The sequence below is a fragment of the Panthera uncia genome, chromosome D2 (genome assembly GCF_023721935.1).
Source record: "Panthera uncia isolate 11264 chromosome D2, Puncia_PCG_1.0, whole genome shotgun sequence".
Lineage (NCBI taxonomy): Eukaryota > Metazoa > Chordata > Mammalia > Carnivora > Felidae > Panthera > Panthera uncia.
The window spans coordinates 54603085-54621140 of NC_064818.1; the positions used below are offsets into that span (position 1 = coordinate 54603085).

At 49.6% G+C, this 18056-nt stretch overlaps 2 protein-coding genes across 8 annotated transcripts in view; one reads left to right on the plus strand and one right to left on the minus strand.

Moving 5' to 3' along the window:
- The first annotated feature begins 94 nt into the window (after nt 1–94).
- Nucleotides 95–9723, plus strand: ZDHHC16 (zinc finger DHHC-type palmitoyltransferase 16). 6 transcript variants are annotated; one of them, XM_049645507.1, is made up of 11 exons: nt 95–292; nt 4197–4444; nt 4623–4817; nt 4967–5055; nt 5441–5469; nt 6045–6178; nt 6313–6360; nt 7216–7301; nt 7944–8067; nt 8269–8339; nt 9133–9344. In XM_049645507.1, exons 2-11 carry the CDS (start codon nt 4202–4204, stop codon nt 9245–9247), a joined length of 1134 nt encoding a protein of 377 aa, XP_049501464.1. In that variant the 5' UTR covers nt 95–292; nt 4197–4201; the 3' UTR covers nt 9248–9344. The 6 variants fall into 6 exon arrangements, with proteins under 6 accessions (XP_049501464.1, XP_049501465.1, XP_049501466.1 ...); XM_049645505.1 differs by having other exon boundaries at nt 96–292; nt 8269–8313; nt 9133–9723; XM_049645508.1 differs by lacking the exon at nt 5441–5469 and having other exon boundaries at nt 6133–6178; nt 8269–8313; nt 9133–9363.
- A 7-nt stretch (nt 9724–9730) lies between these two features.
- Nucleotides 9731–18056, minus strand: part of MMS19 (MMS19 homolog, cytosolic iron-sulfur assembly component) — a 33852-nt gene continuing 25526 nt past the window's right edge. The window contains exons 13-31 of one of the 2 annotated variants that reach the window (XM_049645503.1): nt 17763–17917; nt 17434–17512; nt 17023–17148; nt 16747–16828; nt 16360–16457; nt 16106–16255; nt 15083–15238; nt 14126–14225; nt 13547–13649; nt 13341–13409; nt 12776–12902; nt 12166–12266; nt 11963–12019; nt 11634–11820; nt 11244–11326; nt 10951–11115; nt 10804–10863; nt 10416–10516; nt 9731–10336 (exon numbers count right to left, since the gene is read on the minus strand). In XM_049645503.1, coding sequence (XP_049501460.1) covers nt 10309–10336; nt 10416–10516; nt 10804–10863; nt 10951–11115; nt 11244–11326; nt 11634–11820; nt 11963–12019; nt 12166–12266; nt 12776–12902; nt 13341–13409; nt 13547–13649; nt 14126–14225; nt 15083–15238; nt 16106–16255; nt 16360–16457; nt 16747–16828; nt 17023–17148; nt 17434–17512; nt 17763–17917 — 2027 coding nt within the window. In that variant the 3' untranslated portion in view covers nt 9731–10308. Of the gene's footprint in view, nt 10337–10415; nt 10517–10803; nt 10864–10950; nt 11116–11243; nt 11327–11633; nt 11821–11962; nt 12020–12165; nt 12267–12775; nt 12903–13340; nt 13410–13546; nt 13650–14125; nt 14226–15082; nt 15239–16105; nt 16256–16359; nt 16461–16746; nt 16829–17022; nt 17149–17433; nt 17513–17762; nt 17918–18056 lie in introns of both variants that reach the window. The other variant, XM_049645502.1, reaches the window with a different exon arrangement.

Consider the following 18056-nt stretch of genomic DNA (forward strand, 5'->3'; position numbering starts at 1 on the left):
TGGTATGATTTGTCACGTGATCATCGGAGCCTCCGGGAAACTTTATTTCCCAGGTTACCCCGGGACGAGTCCGGGGGCGGGGCTCCGGCACGCCTGCGCTTGCGCTTGCGCTTGTGGTCCAGGATGGGCTGGCGGCGGGTCCCAGTCTGCAGGCTGGTGCTGGGGTTGGCAGAGGATGGTTGGTTGGACTGAGTCGGGCCCGGCCGGGTTGCGGAGCTGGAGGGGGTGACAGTGAACGGCGGCGGAGGCTGCGGGGTTCCATTTGGTTGACTGGGGAGTCGGCAGGCGGCAGGTAAGAGCGGAGCCGCGGACTTTGCTCCCCAGTCTTGCCCTTTTTTCTAGGGTCGGGCCCTGTTCGGGGCCTTTTTGCGAGTCCGGGTTCCTGTTCTCTCCTTGCTCCGCCCAGCACGGCCGTGCCCTGCCTGGCGGAGTGCACCCTCCGGGCAGCTGTAAAGCGTGGAGCATGGAAGGAGGCCAACCCAACTTGCCCATTTCACAGATTTGGAAACTCAGATCCAGAGATAGGATTTAACTTGTTCAGGATCCTCGAAGATAGTTCAAGGTAGAGCCCAAACCGGAACCCAAGGTTTTTTTACTTCCAGTCTTTCGCACTTTGACCACGCCTCCCTCGTTCAGAAATAAAGACTTTTTGTGACTGCAGCTTCAGATCTTGCAGTCGGATCCTCGCAAACGGAGCTCAGGTCATGTGGGCCCATCCTTAACTTTTTCAAGCATATGTTAGTTCGGAACGAAAGTCTGCACATGAGTAGAATGCTACTCTTACTGATGGTTGACAACTATTGCTTAAGACAGCAAACATCCTGAGAGCAGCATCTTTGTCCACTTGAGATTTGCTATGACTTTCATTTCAGTTTCCCTTGCCTTTTGGTTGCTTTGGAACCTAACCTGTGCAAACCCTCCAGCCCCCACCAATCCAGTTTCCCCTTGGAAAACAGATGGTGACTTAGAGCCTTGGAAAGAGGGGAGTGCTGTGGCCTTCAATCCCCTCTAATCTGGTGCCAGAAGTCACTATGGTCTGTGGTTACTACTGAGGGATCAGAGGGCTAAGGGCTTGTGCTTGGGGTGGTAGTGAAGCTCTGCTTTGCTCTGTTTTCTCCCATGTTCACGCTCTTGCCACAACACACACAAAATCACAATTTTTTGAATTCTGCTGTGGTTCAATTTCCTGAGAAATGAGGAGCTCTGTATGTTCAAGTGTGGCCCCATGGGCCACATATCTCTTCCCTGGCATCTCCATACCCCCTAAACCCCACTAGCTAAAATGAGCGGCAGGGGGTTGGCTTCAGACTCTTCACTCAAATCTGATCTGTAGCTCTACAGACTTTCAGTTCACATGTTTGGGTTCATTTCTGGTTGGATTTGTTTTATAAAATCCCTTTAAGCTCTTAAGTGCTGTGATTCTAATGGTTTCTATTGCTTTTTACTGATCATGAAGAATGATAGTAGCAGATACTTATTCAGTGTTACCACATTGGCAGGAGTGCACTTGCTGCTGTTTGTAAGCACAGATAGACATCTGATCAACCTCACCATTTCTGCATCCTCCGTTCATTCAATAAGTACTTATTGAGTATTTCTGTGAGGCAGGTATTGTGCTAAGCATTTGTAACTATTTCATTTCTACCTTAACCCAGTGTATATATAGAATCTTAAAGGATTAGAGCTGGACAGGACCTTAGCATTTAACTCTACCCTGTCACTGAACGGAAACACAAGGAAATTGAGTTCTAGCAGGGTTGGGTGATTTGCCGAAGGTCACAGAACTACTTAAGGGCAGAATTGAACCCTAAGTAATGATGTTATGGGATAGATGAGAGTTGGTAAGTCTAGTCCTTAAGGCAGGCATTTCCTATACAGTCAGGAATTCCAGAGGTGGTTGAGAACAATATGGGAGGTGGAGAATCTGAAAAGGAATGTTTCTTGTTTTTGGAGACAGGAGAGATGGCGTATAATTCATTTTATTAAACGTGAGGAATGCATCTTATTTGCAAGTTATTGCTATAAAGAGTATTTTAGCAAATAGGAAACTTTCCATTAGCCACCATAAGGGAATGAACAATGGCGTGGACAGTCTACGTCACTTGGATTTGTTGTGAGGTGAAATTTTTGGCTCACTCTTACATTTGACTCTGGCTGTACACTATTTTGAAAAATCATGCTTCGAGGGGTGCCTGGGTGGCTCAGTTGGCTAAGTGTCCAACTCTTCTTTTTAAAAAGTTTTTATTAACATTTATTCATTTTTGAGAGTGAGAGAGACACAGAGCGTGAGCAGGGAAGGGGCAGAGAGAGGGAGACACAGAATCTGAAGCAGGCTCCAGGCTCAGCTGTCGGCACAGAGCCCAATGCAGGGCTTGAACTCACGGGCTGTGAGATCATGACCTGAGTTGAAGTCGGACGCTTAACCGACTGAGTCACCCAGGTGCCCCGCTAAGCATCCAACTCTTGATTTCAGCTCAGGTCATAAGCTAAGCTCATGGTTCGTGAGTTTGAGCCCCATGTCAGTCTCTTTGCTGACTGTGTGGAGCCTGCTTGGGGATTCTGTCTCTCCCTCTCTCTGCCCCTCCCTCCTCAAAATAAATAAATTAAACTTAAAAGGAAAAAGAAAATTCATGCTTCAGGTCATATCATGGTGCTAAGAAACAGAACTCCAACTCGGGAAGTAGGAAGGCTGAGTTTTTACTTTCTCCCTTTCTACACTGCTCCTTAATTCTCTTAGCTCCTAGGAGGTGATGGGAATGGCCAGTTTCTTTATCCTGATGCAGAGAGGAGGTCCTTACTGAATCATCATCTCTCTTTCTCTGTTAGCCTTGTCTGCTGGATTCCTCTTTGCCTTAGGTCATTTACAGAACTTGTAGAAGGAGGTTACAAAGTGTTTTCTTTGAAAGGCCTCTTGTGATAAGCCAGTGTGCAAGGAGAGTACCTTGCTCCAGTTACTGAACGGAAACCATCCCTACAGTGGAGCAGCCTCCTCCAGTTTCTGTTGGGTTTTGAGCTGCCTTTTAAATAAGTCAGTGGAGTTGCTGAGGACACAGTAGCCCTAGGGGGAAATCAGATAATTTCTTCTCTGGTAAGGACTTTAATCTGCAGAATTGATGACACTATCATCAACGGAATCCATGACTTTAGTTCTGGACATTACCTGGGCAGCTGACCTCCCATGGCTATTGGGTGAGGTAGAAATCACATAGAGGAGAAGAAGGCACTTGCAGAGCTCGGAAGGCTGGTTGGGTAGCTTGGGGCCAAGGGCAGCAGCTGCAGAGAAGACTTGTGAGTATCAAAGTAGAATTGGGCCAAGGAGACTCATCACTGAGAGGATAGGCTCTGCGGTCTCCATGAGCCACAGCAGGAAGGCCCCCCTCCCACTGCCAGTGTTTCCTGCCTGTGGTGTTATTCTGCCGTAAAAACTGAAGTTTTCTTGGCTTTTGTATCCTTGGGGTGGGGCTGGGACTGGAATTGGAGACAGAGCATCTTATGTCATGCAGAGGGTAGCTGAGGTGTCCTGACAGAAGACAGGGACTCTCATGCTACCAGGTTGGGTCTGGTGGCCTGTAACATCAGCTCAGAGGAAGTAAGAAAGAGGAATATCTTTTGCTGAGACTCAGCACCAGGGAAGATCTAGATGTAGGATCAACATATGATGTACTCACTCCCCCATTGGCCATTCCTTGGTGAAGAGCAATTGTTAGGAGGTGGGTCATTGGTCTAGAGCAGGCGGGATACCCTGAGAATCCTCTGCTGTGGTGGCCGTGCCCACAGAGGCGTGGTGGCAGCTTTGTGCATGTCAGCTGTGCTCCACCTAATGGTCTGTCTACAAAGAGAACTCCAAAAAACCCCGCTTTGGCTTGGAGCTGCCTGCCTTTCCCTCAGCCTTTTACTGTGGGTGGCCCCTTACTCTAGGTGTGCATCATTTTGGATATGCTGTGCGCCCAGTGGTGTAATGTAAGTAGGATTTCTGCACGCTCAGAACCTCCAGACCCTACCCCATGTAATCTGGTTGGGGCATTGGCACCACCCATTCCCTTGAGAAGTGGAGTGACTTCCTATGTCTCACAGCTGGTGACTGGCCCAGCTGGGCCTTAGGTCTTTGCCTTTAAGCTGGTGCTCTGGGCCGCCTCCCTGGTGGGGTAGGGAGGGACAGGACCAGAGTGGCTTCTCACAATGGTATGCTCTCCTAGGAGCCATGCGGGGCCAGCGGAGCCTGCTGCTGGGCCCCGCCCGCCTCTGCCTGCGCCTGCTTCTGCTCCTGGGCTACAGGCGCCGCTGCCCACCTCTGCTCCGGGGCCTGGTACAGCGCTGGCGCTATGGCAAGGTCTGCCTGCGCTCCCTGCTCTACAACTCCTTTGGTGGCAGTGACACCGCTGTCGATGCTGCCTTTGAGCCTATCTACTGGCTGGTGGACAACGTGATCCGTTGGTGTGGGGTGGTGAGTGATGCCCAGGGAGCAGGAAAAGGGACGTGTTGGGGTAGCAGAAGGACACGTGTCTGATGGACCCACACTGGGTTTGGGACCCATACCAGCCCCCTACCCCGGGGAAATTCCCGAGTCTACTCTTGGTGTTGGCAAACTCTCACTGCCTACCTGACCTCACTGGTGCTGGCAGGTGTTCGTGGTGTTGGTGATCGTGCTGACCAGCTCCATTGTGGCCATCGCCTACCTGTGTGTCCTGCCTCTCATCCTCCGAACATACTCAGTGCCACGGCTCTGCTGGCACTTCTTCTACAGCCACTGGAATCTGATCCTCATCGTCTTCCATTACTACCAGGCCATCACCACTCCACCTGGATACCCACCCCAGGTGGGTCCCCACAGGAGCATACCGGAAGGAGACAGCTGCAGGCTGCGAGAGCCAGTCCTAGGCGTGGGGGAGTGAGAGGGCCTTGGTATCTTTTAGGGTACCCAGCTTCGCTGCCACGGTTGTCACGATGCTTTTCTCCCTTTGCACAGGGTAGGAATGATATCGCAACGGTCTCCATCTGTAAGAAGTGTATTTACCCCAAGCCAGCCCGAACACACCACTGCAGCATCTGCAATAGGTGGGTCTTGGCTTTGCTTGCTGTGAACCCCAGCTTTGACCCTTTTGCTGAAGCCCTAGGGCAAAATGTAGGCCTGGAGTCCGAGAAGATGTTTATGAAGTCTTCTCACCAGGCAGTGCACCCTCATGTCATGACGCCTGGTCCTCAGAATGGTCCTGTGAGTTAGGTATTGTCATCGCTTGTGGAAACTGAGAGAGAGGAGCTAACCTTGTCCAAGCTACTAGTTCACGTAGCTAGTGAAACAGGGTTTGAAGCAAGGCCTGGCTGTCTTCAAAGTCTGTGCCCTTTCCACCTCAGCAGGATGCTGGTCCTTGTAGGAAAGGATTGGCACTGACATCTCGAGAACCTTGGCCACCGTAACAGAGCCTGTGTCCCTCCCTCACAGGTGTGTGCTGAAGATGGATCATCACTGCCGTATCCTTTTATTATCTCTTCTGCATGAGGCCTCCTTTAGCTCCAGCCACCTGCACTGGGCGAAGGGCCACAACCACGGCTTCTAGCATCCCTCAAAGAACACTGGGCTCATGAAAAGTTAGGAGAGGAGTGGTGGGGCTGGCCATCTCCGAGGGAAGCAGGAGGCTTACAGGTTCTATGGGACCATCTTGGAGCGAGGCATCTATTCTAACCACGTTAACGTTTGTGGGATGGAAAGAGATGTTTGGGCTTCAGGTTGTCCACTGGGCATGCCAGATAGAACCAACGGTCCCCTTCTGCTGTCCCAGACAGATGGCTGGTTGACACCAGCTAGGTTGAAGTATTGGCAGATTCATTTTGCTTAAGGATTTCAGTTTTCATGATTTCCCGGTGGGCCTTGTGAGGGCTCTGAAAAGCTTTAACATCTGGAAATAGTCCCATATTTTCCTGCCTTCGGGAAATAGTTCTTGGTGACTGGAGGCCCTGTGCTTGGATGATGCCATCATGAAGCAAGAATGAACCAGAGAGACCTGAAGCTGTGTGTTTGATCTTGTCCTTAATCCTTCCCCCACCAGCCTGGCTAAACAACTGTGTAGGCCACTATAACCATCGGTACTTCTTCTCTTTCTGCTTTTTCATGACTCTGGGCTGTGTCTACTGCAGCTACGGAAGTTGGGACCTTTTCCGGGAAGCTTATGCTGCCATCGAGGTGAGCCCATAGCTAGGAGCAGGGCAGCTCAGTAGAATTTTGGGGTGCGGAATCTGTCCCTAAGGAGTGGGGCTGGTAGCACCCCTACCCTAGAGGCCTGAGTGTATAACCAGCACTGTTTTCCATCCCCTTAGAAAATGAAACAGCTCGACAAGAACAAACTACAGGCGGTTGCCAACCAGGTGGGCCGTCCCCACGCCACTGCCTCCTGCTGCTCAGGCCAGGGGGTAGAGTTGCTGAGGCAGCGGGGGCCCACCTGCTAGTGGAGTTGTAGAGGCTGGCTGAGGGGCCTCTTGAGACTGGATCCAGGGGTATTCTGGGAGGCTGTGGGCCATGGGCGGACTAAGTGGCCTGGGGACAAGCTGGAAGTCCCTGGCTTGTGATAGTTTTGGGCTCTCTATCCCATCATCACCTTCTTTGGGCTGAGCGGGGACTCTGCCTTGGAGACGGCCTGAGCAGCAAGGAGTCTGTGTTAGTCTGTGTAATGGGGTTCCAGGGGACAGGGACCAGGCTGGGCCAGTCTGATCGCTCTTTGCTCCTGGTCTTTCGGCATCCATGCCAGGCCTTCTCCCAGGCCTGTGAGGACCCCTTATTTGGAGACGTCTTGGGCTCACGATTATACCACTTAACCTCTGCTGTCCTTTTAGTCCTTAGTGGAACTCAGTTTTCCTTGCTTGTTCTTGCATTCCGGGCCTGGGCCCAGCCCCCTCTTGAGGATCGCAGCCACACACTGAGGGAGTTCTAGCCGGGGAGCAGAGCGGCTTCCCCTGGAGCCCCATTTGTGTTGTCAAACCTGAAGGCCCAGGGTCAGCTCCTCCTATGCTTTGCCATCCTGTCCAGACCCGCTCTGCCCAGTGTTTGTCCACATGGTGATGCCTCCAGGCTTGGCCCACCCCTCTGGCTGCTGCCCTGACTCCTCTGTGGCTTAACTCCCTATTTTCTCATCCTGGGTTTGGGTCACTTCCCTGCCTGCAGGTGCTGGGGGCTGTGCTGGAGATCAACAGCAAATGAGCCACCTTGCTCTTCTCTTTTCCTAGACGTATCACGAGACCCCACCACCCACCTTCTCCTTCCGAGAAAGGGTGACTCACAAGAGTCTTGTCTACCTCTGGTTCCTGTGCAGGTATTTAACACTCATTTTTGATGGTTTAAATGGGGGACAGCTTCAGAAAAACCTTTTCCAGTGCCCACGTGTAGGCAGGGTCCCATGCCTGTGTCCTCTGCTGCTGTTCTTAGTGTAACTTAGCTTGGCAAAGAGTCAGTGCTTCATTTTCTTCAGCCTTTTGGGGCAGGGAACACTAAGGATGCTAGCATGGAGTGCTATGTGCCAAGGTAAGTTAAACTGCTTCCAGGTAGGGCACTGCATTTTCCAGGTGAGGAAAACTGAAGAGGAGAGGTGAAGTGAGTTGCTGTGTGATACACAGTTGGGAATGGGAGAACTGTGATCTGAATTGCATGCTGCCCGTTCTAACCTGGCTGTTTTCACTACCCGCTGCAGTTTCCTAAGCACAGGTATTTTAAGGAGTATGGAACATTGTTATTAGTAACACAGACTTAATTTCCCCACCTTTCTTTCCACCTAATTTATTCTTAGCTCATGTTGATGCATTTTCATTGATGCTTTCTATAGATATAGTGAAGTAAGAACTCACCTAGGATGTAGGCTGGGAATTCAGCAGAGAGGTCTCTAGCTGATCGTTATAGCTCAGTTCAATTTCATACCTACTTGTAACCTCCCCACCAACCTTGGCCCCTCTTTTCTTAGTTCTGTAGCACTTGCTTTGGGTGCCCTAACTGTATGGCATGCTGTTCTCATCAGTCGAGGGGAGACTAGTATCGAAAGGCACATCAACAAGAAGGAGAGACGTCGGCTGCAGGCCAAGGGCAGAGTGAGTAGGGGGCTTGGGGTGGAGGGTAACTGATCCCGCTGTCCTGAAAACAGAGGTCACAGTCTAGGGCCAACAAGGGCAGGCATCATAAAAGGTCAGAACTCGCCTGGCTGAGCTTTAGCTAGCCAATTTAGGCTTGAAAATTAGGAGGGGGAGTGAATAAAAGAGGTTTGTAGAAACCTGTATTTCTCTTGGCTCTAGGTTTTCAGGAATCATTACAACTACGGCTGCTTGGATAACTGGAAGGTATTCCTGGGTGTGGACACAGGAAGGTAAAGTAGAACATCTAGACTAGTGCTGTCCAACAGAACTCTCTATGGTTAGAGAAAAAATGTTCTTTTCCTGTGCTGTGTAAGACGTTAGCCACCAGCCACATATGGTTGCTGAACACCTGAAATGTGGCTAATGCACCCGTAAATCGACATTTTATTTTTACTAGTTTAAATAGGCACGTGTGGCTAGTGGCTACCCTACAGGACAATACAAATCCAGACTCTGGGAGTAGAGATCATTGTTCATTGGAACCAAAGGGGCTAGGGGCCAAAACTGCGGTATACGCGCACGAGGCTTACAGATGACACAACAGAATCCTGAGAAAGCAATGAGTGGTCAGTAAGGGACCTCTAGGTAGGATATGGTGACCACCCATCTCCTCGCATTGGTATGGTAGTGTCTGGAGTTCAAACCAACAACGTGTGGGATTGCAGCAGTCTATTGTTAACAGAGGTCCTAAGACCAAAAAAATGAAGTTAGCTCCCTTAGCCCAAGAGATCAGGGTAAATCACTTTTCAGATTGCAACTCCAAGGCAGTAATAACTAGGTGACCAGAAGTACCTGCCTTCCCCCCTTTCCTGTCCTTATTACATTCCTGCCTGTCATTCCTTGTGGTGATCCCTTAGAGGTTTATTTTGAAACCTCTAAAGGCACCAAAGGGCACATTGGACATACTAGAACTTTTGTTACTGTTGGGGTTAATGCCAAAGTTGACTCCTTGCTGAGGAATGAGGATCAGGAAGGAAGACCAAGAACTCTTGGAACTCAGGGACATTCTATCTTCTCTTGTAGGCACTGGCTTACTCGGGTGCTGTTGCCTTCCAGTCACCTGCCCCATGGGAATGGAATGACCTGGGACCCCCCTCCCTGGGTGACTGCTCACTCAGCCTCTGTGATGGCAGTGTGAGCTGGATCGTGTCTGTCACAACCTGTGTGCCACTCTGCTTCCTGCATTGTCTCAAGGGCCTCCAAGGACAGCTTCTTGGAATCCTTGGGCAAAAACAATCAGTGGGCCTGCCTTAGAGTACCATGCAGGGACAACCCAAGGACCAATCTGCTGGCCACTGCAGGAACCAGGCACGATGTGGAGAAATCCTAGGACCGATGTCCCTTTACTCAGCTCAGGCAAACTGAAGTTCCAGCCCCAGACTGGAGATTAGGCAGCTAGCAACCTTGCCGGGTGCTGACCCCGACCTCCTCCAGGTTCCAGCACTGGGGTTGGCCACCATCTCTTCCACGTACTGTCTGAGAAAACACCTGAATGGTAGAGCGGAGATCCTGGCTCCTCAACAGGGCAAAGACACCAGGCCTACTGCTGAGGTCACTGCCACTTCTCACATGCTGCTGAAGGTGAAAAATAAAGGTATTTGATTTTTAAAGATATATAGCTTTTCATTGCCTTTACTTTAGGGCGAGGAAGGGAAAAGTCAGGGTCAAGACCTAGTGAGTGGGTGTTCTGGTCATGCTTCCTATGCTCTACTTGGAGGGGTGGATACCCTGAAAATTCTTGGCCAGTCTCTGTCATTAGTGTTCCTATAGCTTATGCACTGGTGCTCTGGTTATGTGCCACTGAGGCATGAATGGGGAAGGGGAAACATCTGACAGCCCCATTACCAAAAGAAATCTTTATTTTCCAGCAGGTACACACACATCCATCATCTCTGGTCCTCAGGGCCACATTCGTGTGCATTCATTCACCCCTCAGCAGCATATCTCCCTTTTTCTGACAAATAAATGGAAGAGCCCTAAGACCAAGATCTTTCCTCAAACACAAGTACTCTCACACTCAGTTACTTCACAAATCCATTAGAAGTCAGGATTCCTATGTTTCCTATACAGCCATGCAACAGAGGCCTGGGGAGAGGCAATCAGAGGCCAGTGGTCTCCCTGCCTTGGGCAACATGGCTCGATAGTTAGTAATTCCAGGTTAGATTGTCTGTCAGAACAGCGTAGGCCAGGACCGAGGGCTCAGCTGCCAGGGCTCCCCAGCAGAAACCTGTAGGCAAAAAGAAGGTTGGCGGCATCAGTGATGAGGCTCATTTCAATCCCATCTCATCCATGACTTGGAAACTCACCATTCTCCCCTGGCTGACACTGCCTCCTTGCGCACCAGTCTCTTCTTGTCATCTAGGGGCTTGGCTAAGGCTCGGATCACCTGTGGTTTATACGGCAGCAGCTGTGGAGTTAGAAGAACCACAGCCTTGTTCAGCCAAGGCAACCGAAAGGGCTGCTTCTCTGACTCAACAACCAACGTTCTTCCTATTCTCCTTTAGTGATTCCAGAGTGTGCTATGTGGCAGGATGGCCATTCTACTATAGGTACATCCATGTCTGTGCGTACCTCGCAGTTTGCACCTCAATCACACAGCAGGGTGGTCAGTCCCATTTGACTAAGGCAAAAAAGGTGCTTGTCTGGCTCTTTTCAGAAGTGTCCAGGCCAGAAAGAGCCATCTCAGGTACTCACCACAGGGGTGGGCAGGCGAGTGAGAGCGTGCATGCACTGCAATGCGGCAATCCGGACAGCCTGGAACACAACCATAAGGGGCAGGGGTGAGGGGAGACCCGTGAAGGAGAGACGTAGGTGCCAAAGAGTTGCTGGGGCTCAACGCACCATGGAAGGACTAGAGCTGAGGTTCAGAAACTTGGTGACAAGGGTGTCAACGTGAAGACTCATGACCTGGGGTGCTTCCAGTAGAAGAGGCTGAAGGCAGCTGAGGGTGGAGAGCTGAACTACACAGTCGGAGCAAGACAGGGCCTCCAGCAGCAAGGAGAGCAGCTAAGGGGCCAGAAGAAAGGCAGTATGTGGTGAGCCTGCTACTCCTCCACCTCCCTGTCCCCCTGTTTCTAGCACCAGCTGGGGGCAGTGACTTAGTCCCCATTTGAGGCTCTGACTGCAGGGCTCACCGTAGGCAACTCTGGTAGGAGTACAGGCTTAGGCAGCCTATTAAGTACGTGAGACAGGCCCTTCAGGTAATTTGGCTTCACATCTGTAAAAACATGGAAAAGCTTAGGAAGAAACTGGTCTCAGACATATAGAGTTGAACATTCAACTCCAATCTCTGATGAAGCTGGGACATCAGCCGAGAAAGAGGTTCAAACAAACAAAAACCTCAAGCTAAGAAAAAGCAAGATTTATCAAAGGAAAAAAGTGGGACAAGATTCTGGAAGTTTAGCCTTTTAGGTACAGATCGCACTGTAGCTCTAAAGAAGCACTCACGTCTTAAATTATTTTAGGGAATGTGACCTGAGTAAAGAAAAGGTGTGTATATTTAGGGCCTTTTAGACCCTTCTCACCTTGGGAAGCAGCATGGAAACCCTGGACCAAAGCAGGCACGTTATCTGTGAAGAACCGCTGGCGGAACATGATACGCACTTCAGCATGGCCAGCACGGGTCAACACGTCCGTGCAGTCAGACATGAGCAGAGAGAAGCCATCAGCTGCTGCTGGGCCTAGTTCTGGATCACCCAGGAGGCCCATGAGCTGGAGAAAAGAGGTGCATCAGGAGAGAAGAATGAATCTTCAATACCCATGAGGAGGATGGCAGTGGTTTCTGGGAGGAAAAGGATCAACAAGGAAGTTACTATTTAGGTCTTTGGCTCTCCTGGCTCCAGAAAAGACTTACCCGGTCTGTAAGGCATGAGCTGAGAGGATGATATCTAAGCACTAAGGCCTTTGTTACCTGTAACCAGAGAACAGTCTGACAGGGGCATGTATGACGTTCAAACCCAAAGCCTCAAGAAGCATGTTTAGGGTTCAAGGTCAAATGGAGAGACTTTTATTTAACCAGACAGAACTGTCTAACTAGAATCCATTCTGGGACCTTACCCAGAGAAGCAGTGTGAAGGCCTGACTACGATAGGGGCCAGGGCTCAGGCCAGCCTCCACTTTGTCCACTGCCAGCTGCAGGAATTCATCTAGCTGTTGCCCTAAAAATAAGAGAGGAAACACTGATGCAGAGGCTACAGATTTCTTCTTTACCAACAAATGATGTAAATCATTTAAATACAGAGCTCCCTGACAGGCCATCAGAAAGGAACAGTATCATTCTGGCTGTGACTCTGCCCACTCAGCTCTAGGATGCTAGCATGAGAGGCTAGTATCTCATAACGCAGGGGTGCTGGTATTTGGAAAGAGCAGTCTGCTTCTAGTAAAAAATGATCTCTAAGAGCTCCCTGTAGGGAGTAGGGTGACAGACCTAGACAGAGCACTCTGCTTGAACCTTCTTATCTTCTTATGTCCTGTAATGCTTTGCCCAGCTCTGGTCTTGACTCTTGTCCCAAGGGCTGTCCCCTAGGAGGCCCTATTATATTATCAGCAGCTCCTTTTTTAAAGGGCAGGAGGACTGAGCTTCCAAGATTTCATCAGTAATTAATTCCAGGAGGCTCCCTACGCACCCCACCCCCACCCCCTCCCCGCCCCAGCCTTATTTCAGTACCTGCAGGGAGCTTGTTGAGGAGTCCTGCAAAGCACTTGGCGGCAGCGGTGGAGGAGGAGGGGCAGCTGGGGCAGCAGCTCAGCTCTACAAGCTCCCGCATGAGTTGGTTCAGTTGAGGGATTTCCACCTACGTAAAACCTGACCATGTAACGCACGCAGAGAACACTTGAACTCCGAGAGATACGCAGTAGAAAGTGGCAGCAGGGGGGTGCGCCTGGGTGGCTCAGTCGGTTAAGCATCCGACTTGATTTCGGCTCAGGTCATGATCTCACGGTTCGTGGGATCGAGCCCCGCGTTGGGCTCTCTGCTGACAGTGTGGAGCCTGCTTGGAACTCTCTCTGCCTCTCTCTCTCTCAAAATAAATAAATAAACTTAAATAAATAAACTTAAGGAGAAAAAAAAAGAAGAAAAAGTGGCAGCAGGGGTCAAGATGGATGAGAGCTAAACTCTCCAGTGAGTAAAACAGAAGATCAGCTTAGCCTATGACAAATTTCTGCCCAGAAGTCACTTGGGATCTACCTCCCCTCATCAGGGTTAAACTACGGTACTTCCCAAATGTACTCACATTTCGAGGCAAGGAGCAGACAAAGGCCATAAGCAATGCAACCAGCCGCCTCTGCCCTGAGGAGCCATCCTGTAAAGGGAGAAAAACCCTAGCAAGCCTGTCCTGCCAGCAAGAGGCTTTTCTGCCCCAAACCCATCCCAGATTAGCCCTAAAAATTTGAAGGAAAGTCCCAAGATTCTCCCCATTCTGGTCCATCAGACCCTCACCTGGAATGGCTGGAATCTGCAAGGGAAGCTGTTTTCAGGCAGAAAGGAGACGTTGCCATCCAAGAAAAGGGGCACAATGTGGGCAACACTCTGGGCAGCTAAGCTGGGGGTAGAGGACTAGGTATCACCAAGAAGCCAGGGTTCTGAAGTACCCTGGGTTCACATTAGAGTCACTGAGTCAATGGGCCCAAAGATGATCATTCATGCATCCAACAAATGCTAATTCAGCATATATTATGTGCCAAGAACCATTCCCATTTTAGGCCCTGATGATTTAGCAGTGAATCCGATTACATCCCTGTTCTGAAGCTTACAATCTGGTGAGAGAATGCAACATATATTTCAAAAATAGTCCACAGGTGATTCTTCTGCACATCTGTAGCTAAGAACCATTAGCCCGTGCCTCCCCTACCCCCTAATCCATGGTGCTAAAAAGCCACTTCCTCTTACTTTGCCAGCAAAACAACTCCCTCCACATTTGATTCTGGGTAAAAGATAGCTCAGGAGGCAGCTATCTGCTGCTTCTTCCTAAGACTGCTATCCTGCCTATGGTCAAGCCACATCAATGATTATACTCACTCAGGGCTCAAGTGGGTGGTGGCAGTGCCAATGACAGACACCATGGCAGCCAAGACCTCATCCTCCAACAGTACTTTTCTCAGAACTGAGTGCTCCTTCTCTGAAAAATACACACACACACACACACACACACACACACACACACACACACTCATCAGGCCACGACTGTGGTTCAGATGATTAGATCCTGTCATCATCATGACTCTAGTTACAATGGCATCAGTTTTAAACCTGTCTCCTAGCGCTGCTGTGGCCCTGAGCATGAGCACGGCACTAGAAACAGGAATGGTTAACATGGGCTACGGAGAGCTCTTGAGAACTTTGTGCAGTCCTCAGACTCGGCAACGTGGAAAATAAATCTCGTTGTTATGATCTTCTGAACTTCAGAAATAGTTATTTTAGTTTTTTCCAAAATTTAAAGATAACACCGATGTATTGTCAGGGGTCATTATTATTAGAACAGCTACATACGTGGAGCTGCCATACATACATACTATGTACTCTGTTGCCAAGCACCACATGTTTTTTTTTTTAATCCTTACTAACTACCCCGTGATACAGATTTTATGCTATTTCTTCCCCTTTTAAGCGAGGAAACAGGCTTACAAGGCTAAATATCTTCACTTAACAAGTGGTGGAGTTGAAGATGAAACCCAACCAGGTCAGCTTGATTCCAGAGCCCAATTCTACCTAATTACATAGCAATTATTGAGAAAAAAAGGTGTGCATCCTGCTGAGTTTCGCTAACACGAGTAGATTTTGATTCTTGCCACTGGTCAGGTTGACATCCTTTGCTTGAAGTGAAATTTCACTTTGGAGACAAAGGATTCAAAAGAAGCCTCTGCTGGGACAAAATGTAATGTCAGTGGTAGCCTCCAAGTGGCAGTGCTGCTCACCAGTAGTGGAAGGCTGAAGCCCAGAGGAGGGACAGAGAAGGTGCAGGGTGGAGAAAGTTACCTGGCATGGAAGCCTGCACAGCCAGGGCGAGCAGGCAAGGTACAGCTGTCTGATGGAAATACCAGCAGCTCTCAAGGTCCCGCTGGCATTTTTCTGCCACCTGCTGGAGGCTCTGACAGACAGCAATAACTTCACTGGTTCCTGCAACCATATACCCTGTGTAGTAACAAAGTATTCTCTGTAAAGTTTTCTTAAAAGCACTTCCAGATCTTTCAGATACAGAATATGGGAAAAATAATCAAAGATGAGTGACTAAAGAGTCCAAGAGTGGCTGATAAAGAGCCAAGAAATGTCATTCTTTTGGCTGTTTCTTTTTACCTACTCAGATTTTGGAGCAGAACTGGCTGTGTCAGCTCTGCAACAGAAGCACTCATATGTATTTTCTCAGTTTTCACAACAACCCTAGAAGTATCATTTTCCCTATTTTATAGAGGAGGATGTGGAGGCTAAATAAAACCACCAGTGGCTTTCCAGGGTTATAGTAAGTGCAAAGTCAGGAGTCAAACTCCAGCCACACTCTGAGATGTATCAGGTGCTGGAACATCCATTGGATCTTCTGCAGGGCTGGGCACTGCAGAGCTGGGAGCTGAGGAAGTTATAGTGAGAGCCCTGGTGGTGCATGCACAGGCTCACAGTAGCAGTGACTGTTGTCACTTACGCCTTGAAACAGTGGTGTGTAGGAGTTACCTGGAAATCTTGTTTAAAGCAGATTCTAATCAGTAGGGCCTGAAATTCTGCACTTCAAACGAGTTCCCAGACAATGCCCAAGCTGCTGGTTGATGGACATTTTCAGTAACCATGGCCCTAGAGTGGTGCTTTTTCATTCTGATTTCGTATCACATTCACTTGGGCACTCAATTACAGTTGTTCGAGTCCCATGCAGCAACATTTTTTAAAGGTTCCCATGTGATTCTACTGATGTATAGTCACCAAATGGAACCACTGCCTTAGAGACATCAACTCTGAATGTGCCTACGGTTCCCCATTCAGCCTAGCTCCTTGATGATTATTCCTGGTAGTTACCTTTATTCATCTGGCAGAGATGCTGTAGCAGCAGAGGCAGGGTCTCCTTGACAATATTGGGATGTGTTGATATAGCTGATAAGGCTTGTAGACAGCGCAGATGCTGGGAGCATTTGGCAGGCTCATCCCCTCTAGCCAAATCTAACTCCCCTGCAAGCAACCCAGGAGACAGGATTTCACTGTGTGATGGCATGCATGAAGGCCCCCAAACATCCCTGGGAAGTGGCGAGCCACTGAAGATTAGAGACACATACCTCTGCCCAGCTCCTCAGCAAGCTTGGGCACTAGGTGGCTGCTGAAGGCTACAGGGTAGAGAGTGGCCAGGGCTCCCGATGCTTCCAGTGCTGCCACCCTGCTGGGGACACAAGGCAGATGAGCAATAGCTAAGCCCTGGCCCACTGTTCTCTTGCCTAGGCCAGCCATCGGGCAGATTCAGGGGTGTGGGCTGCCAAGCTTGCCTTGCTAAAGAGCAGGACTCAAGTATCTACACCACTAAGTTGGACAGGGCTTCGTAATGCCCCCCAAAAAAGAGAAGTCTGAAATCTCTGGCTCTGACTACCAAGCACAGGCCCACTCCCTTAGGGAGAGCCAAGGGTCAGAAGCAGAGAGCCCTGCGACAGCTTGCTGCTTTCAATTCTCACCAACTCTGGGAGTCCTCCTCCAGGAAGCTCAGTCTGTACAGGTGACCCACTGCCAGCTCCAAGTCCCCAGAAGAGAGAAGATCTGTGTTAAAAGGAAACACAAACCTCATCTTTCTTCCTCTGTAGCCACCAAAACCCTTCCAAAAGTCGTATTAGAAATCCCAAATCATCCAGACTTACAGTGAGAACCAGGGAATTAGGATTGCTCTTCTCTTAAGACAGAAAATAGCAAGGAAGGAACCAATACCCTTTCTTTTCTCTTTCTCCTAAGTGTACCTGGCTGGGCACCCAAGACTGTGAGTGTACGGATGCCAACAAGCTGAAGCTGGGCGCTGGGATCTGTCAGAGCCATGAACACCAGTGAGCACAGCTGGTCCTTGAAGCCATTCAGCGGCCTTTCATCTAGGACAGACAGAGTCCAGGTTAGAGAGAAGCCCTGACTCAGCAGTGATGCAAAGACAACTTGGGGCAAGATTCAAAGAGCTTAATCCATTGGGTGTCCAGGAAGTAGTCTAGGAAAAAATAAACAGGCCTCATCTGGTAAGTGTGCTCTGGTGTTACAACCTCAGAACAACAGGAATGCTGTTGTTCTAGAGTACCTCTCTGTAGCTTTCCTTGCCTGCCATCCTTGATAGGAATACAGTGCTCAGCAGCCCCCAGGACACCACACCTGGAAGGTGACCTCACCCTTGTCTTCATAGCTCCATTTCTGGTGTAGCTTCAAGAAACCCAGGATCATTTCAAGGATTGTCCGCCGCTGGTTGCTCTGTAATGTTTTAAGGGGTACTGTGGTCAAAGAATATTTTAAAAGATTTCAGTCCTGCTCCTCTGGAAGTGAGGAAAATTATCCTTTTATGTAAGAGTGTCAGAAAGAGTGAACAAGGGAACCAGAAGAAGCTGACGGGAGAAAAGCCCAAGATGTATTATGTGGGATAAGCTCAATGCTTAGCTCTCTCTCTGTGAAAGGGATCCTAGCAAGGGTCCCACCATTTCCTCAAAAGATTCCATTTCCTTACCTGACTGTGCTTGTGGAACTGTTCCAGCAGTAAAGGCAGTACGTTGCTGGTGATATGGTCACAGGCCCGAGCAGATGCACCTGCAGCTGCCTGCAACAGTTTGGCACTAGGCCACACCAGTTTCATGTCCGGTTCACACAGATGGTGCCTGCAGTCTAGAGAGGCAGCACATCACAGACCTGGGGAGTAGGCTGAATGCTGCCCGATTCCCCTGCAGTCCACAGGAGCTGGAGACTGAGACTTGGGACATTTTGCTAGCAGTTACCACTCAAATTGTTTTCAAATCAAAGTACA

What these genes read in the sequence shown, in the direction of transcription:
- ZDHHC16 (XM_049645505.1), top strand. Translation starts at nt 4,202, where the DNA reads ATGCGGGGCCAGCGGAGCCTGCTGCTGGGCCCCGCCCGCCTCTGCCTG. An exon ending in CACTGCAGCATCTGCAATAG is followed by an intron (nt 5,056 to 5,440) that starts GTGGGTCTTGGC and finishes CCTCCCTCACAG; the next exon opens with GTGTGTGCTGAAGATGGATC. An exon ending in TACCTCTGGTTCCTGTGCAG is followed by an intron (nt 7,302 to 7,943) that starts GTATTTAACACT and finishes CTCTTTTCTTAG; the next exon opens with TTCTGTAGCACTTGCTTTGG.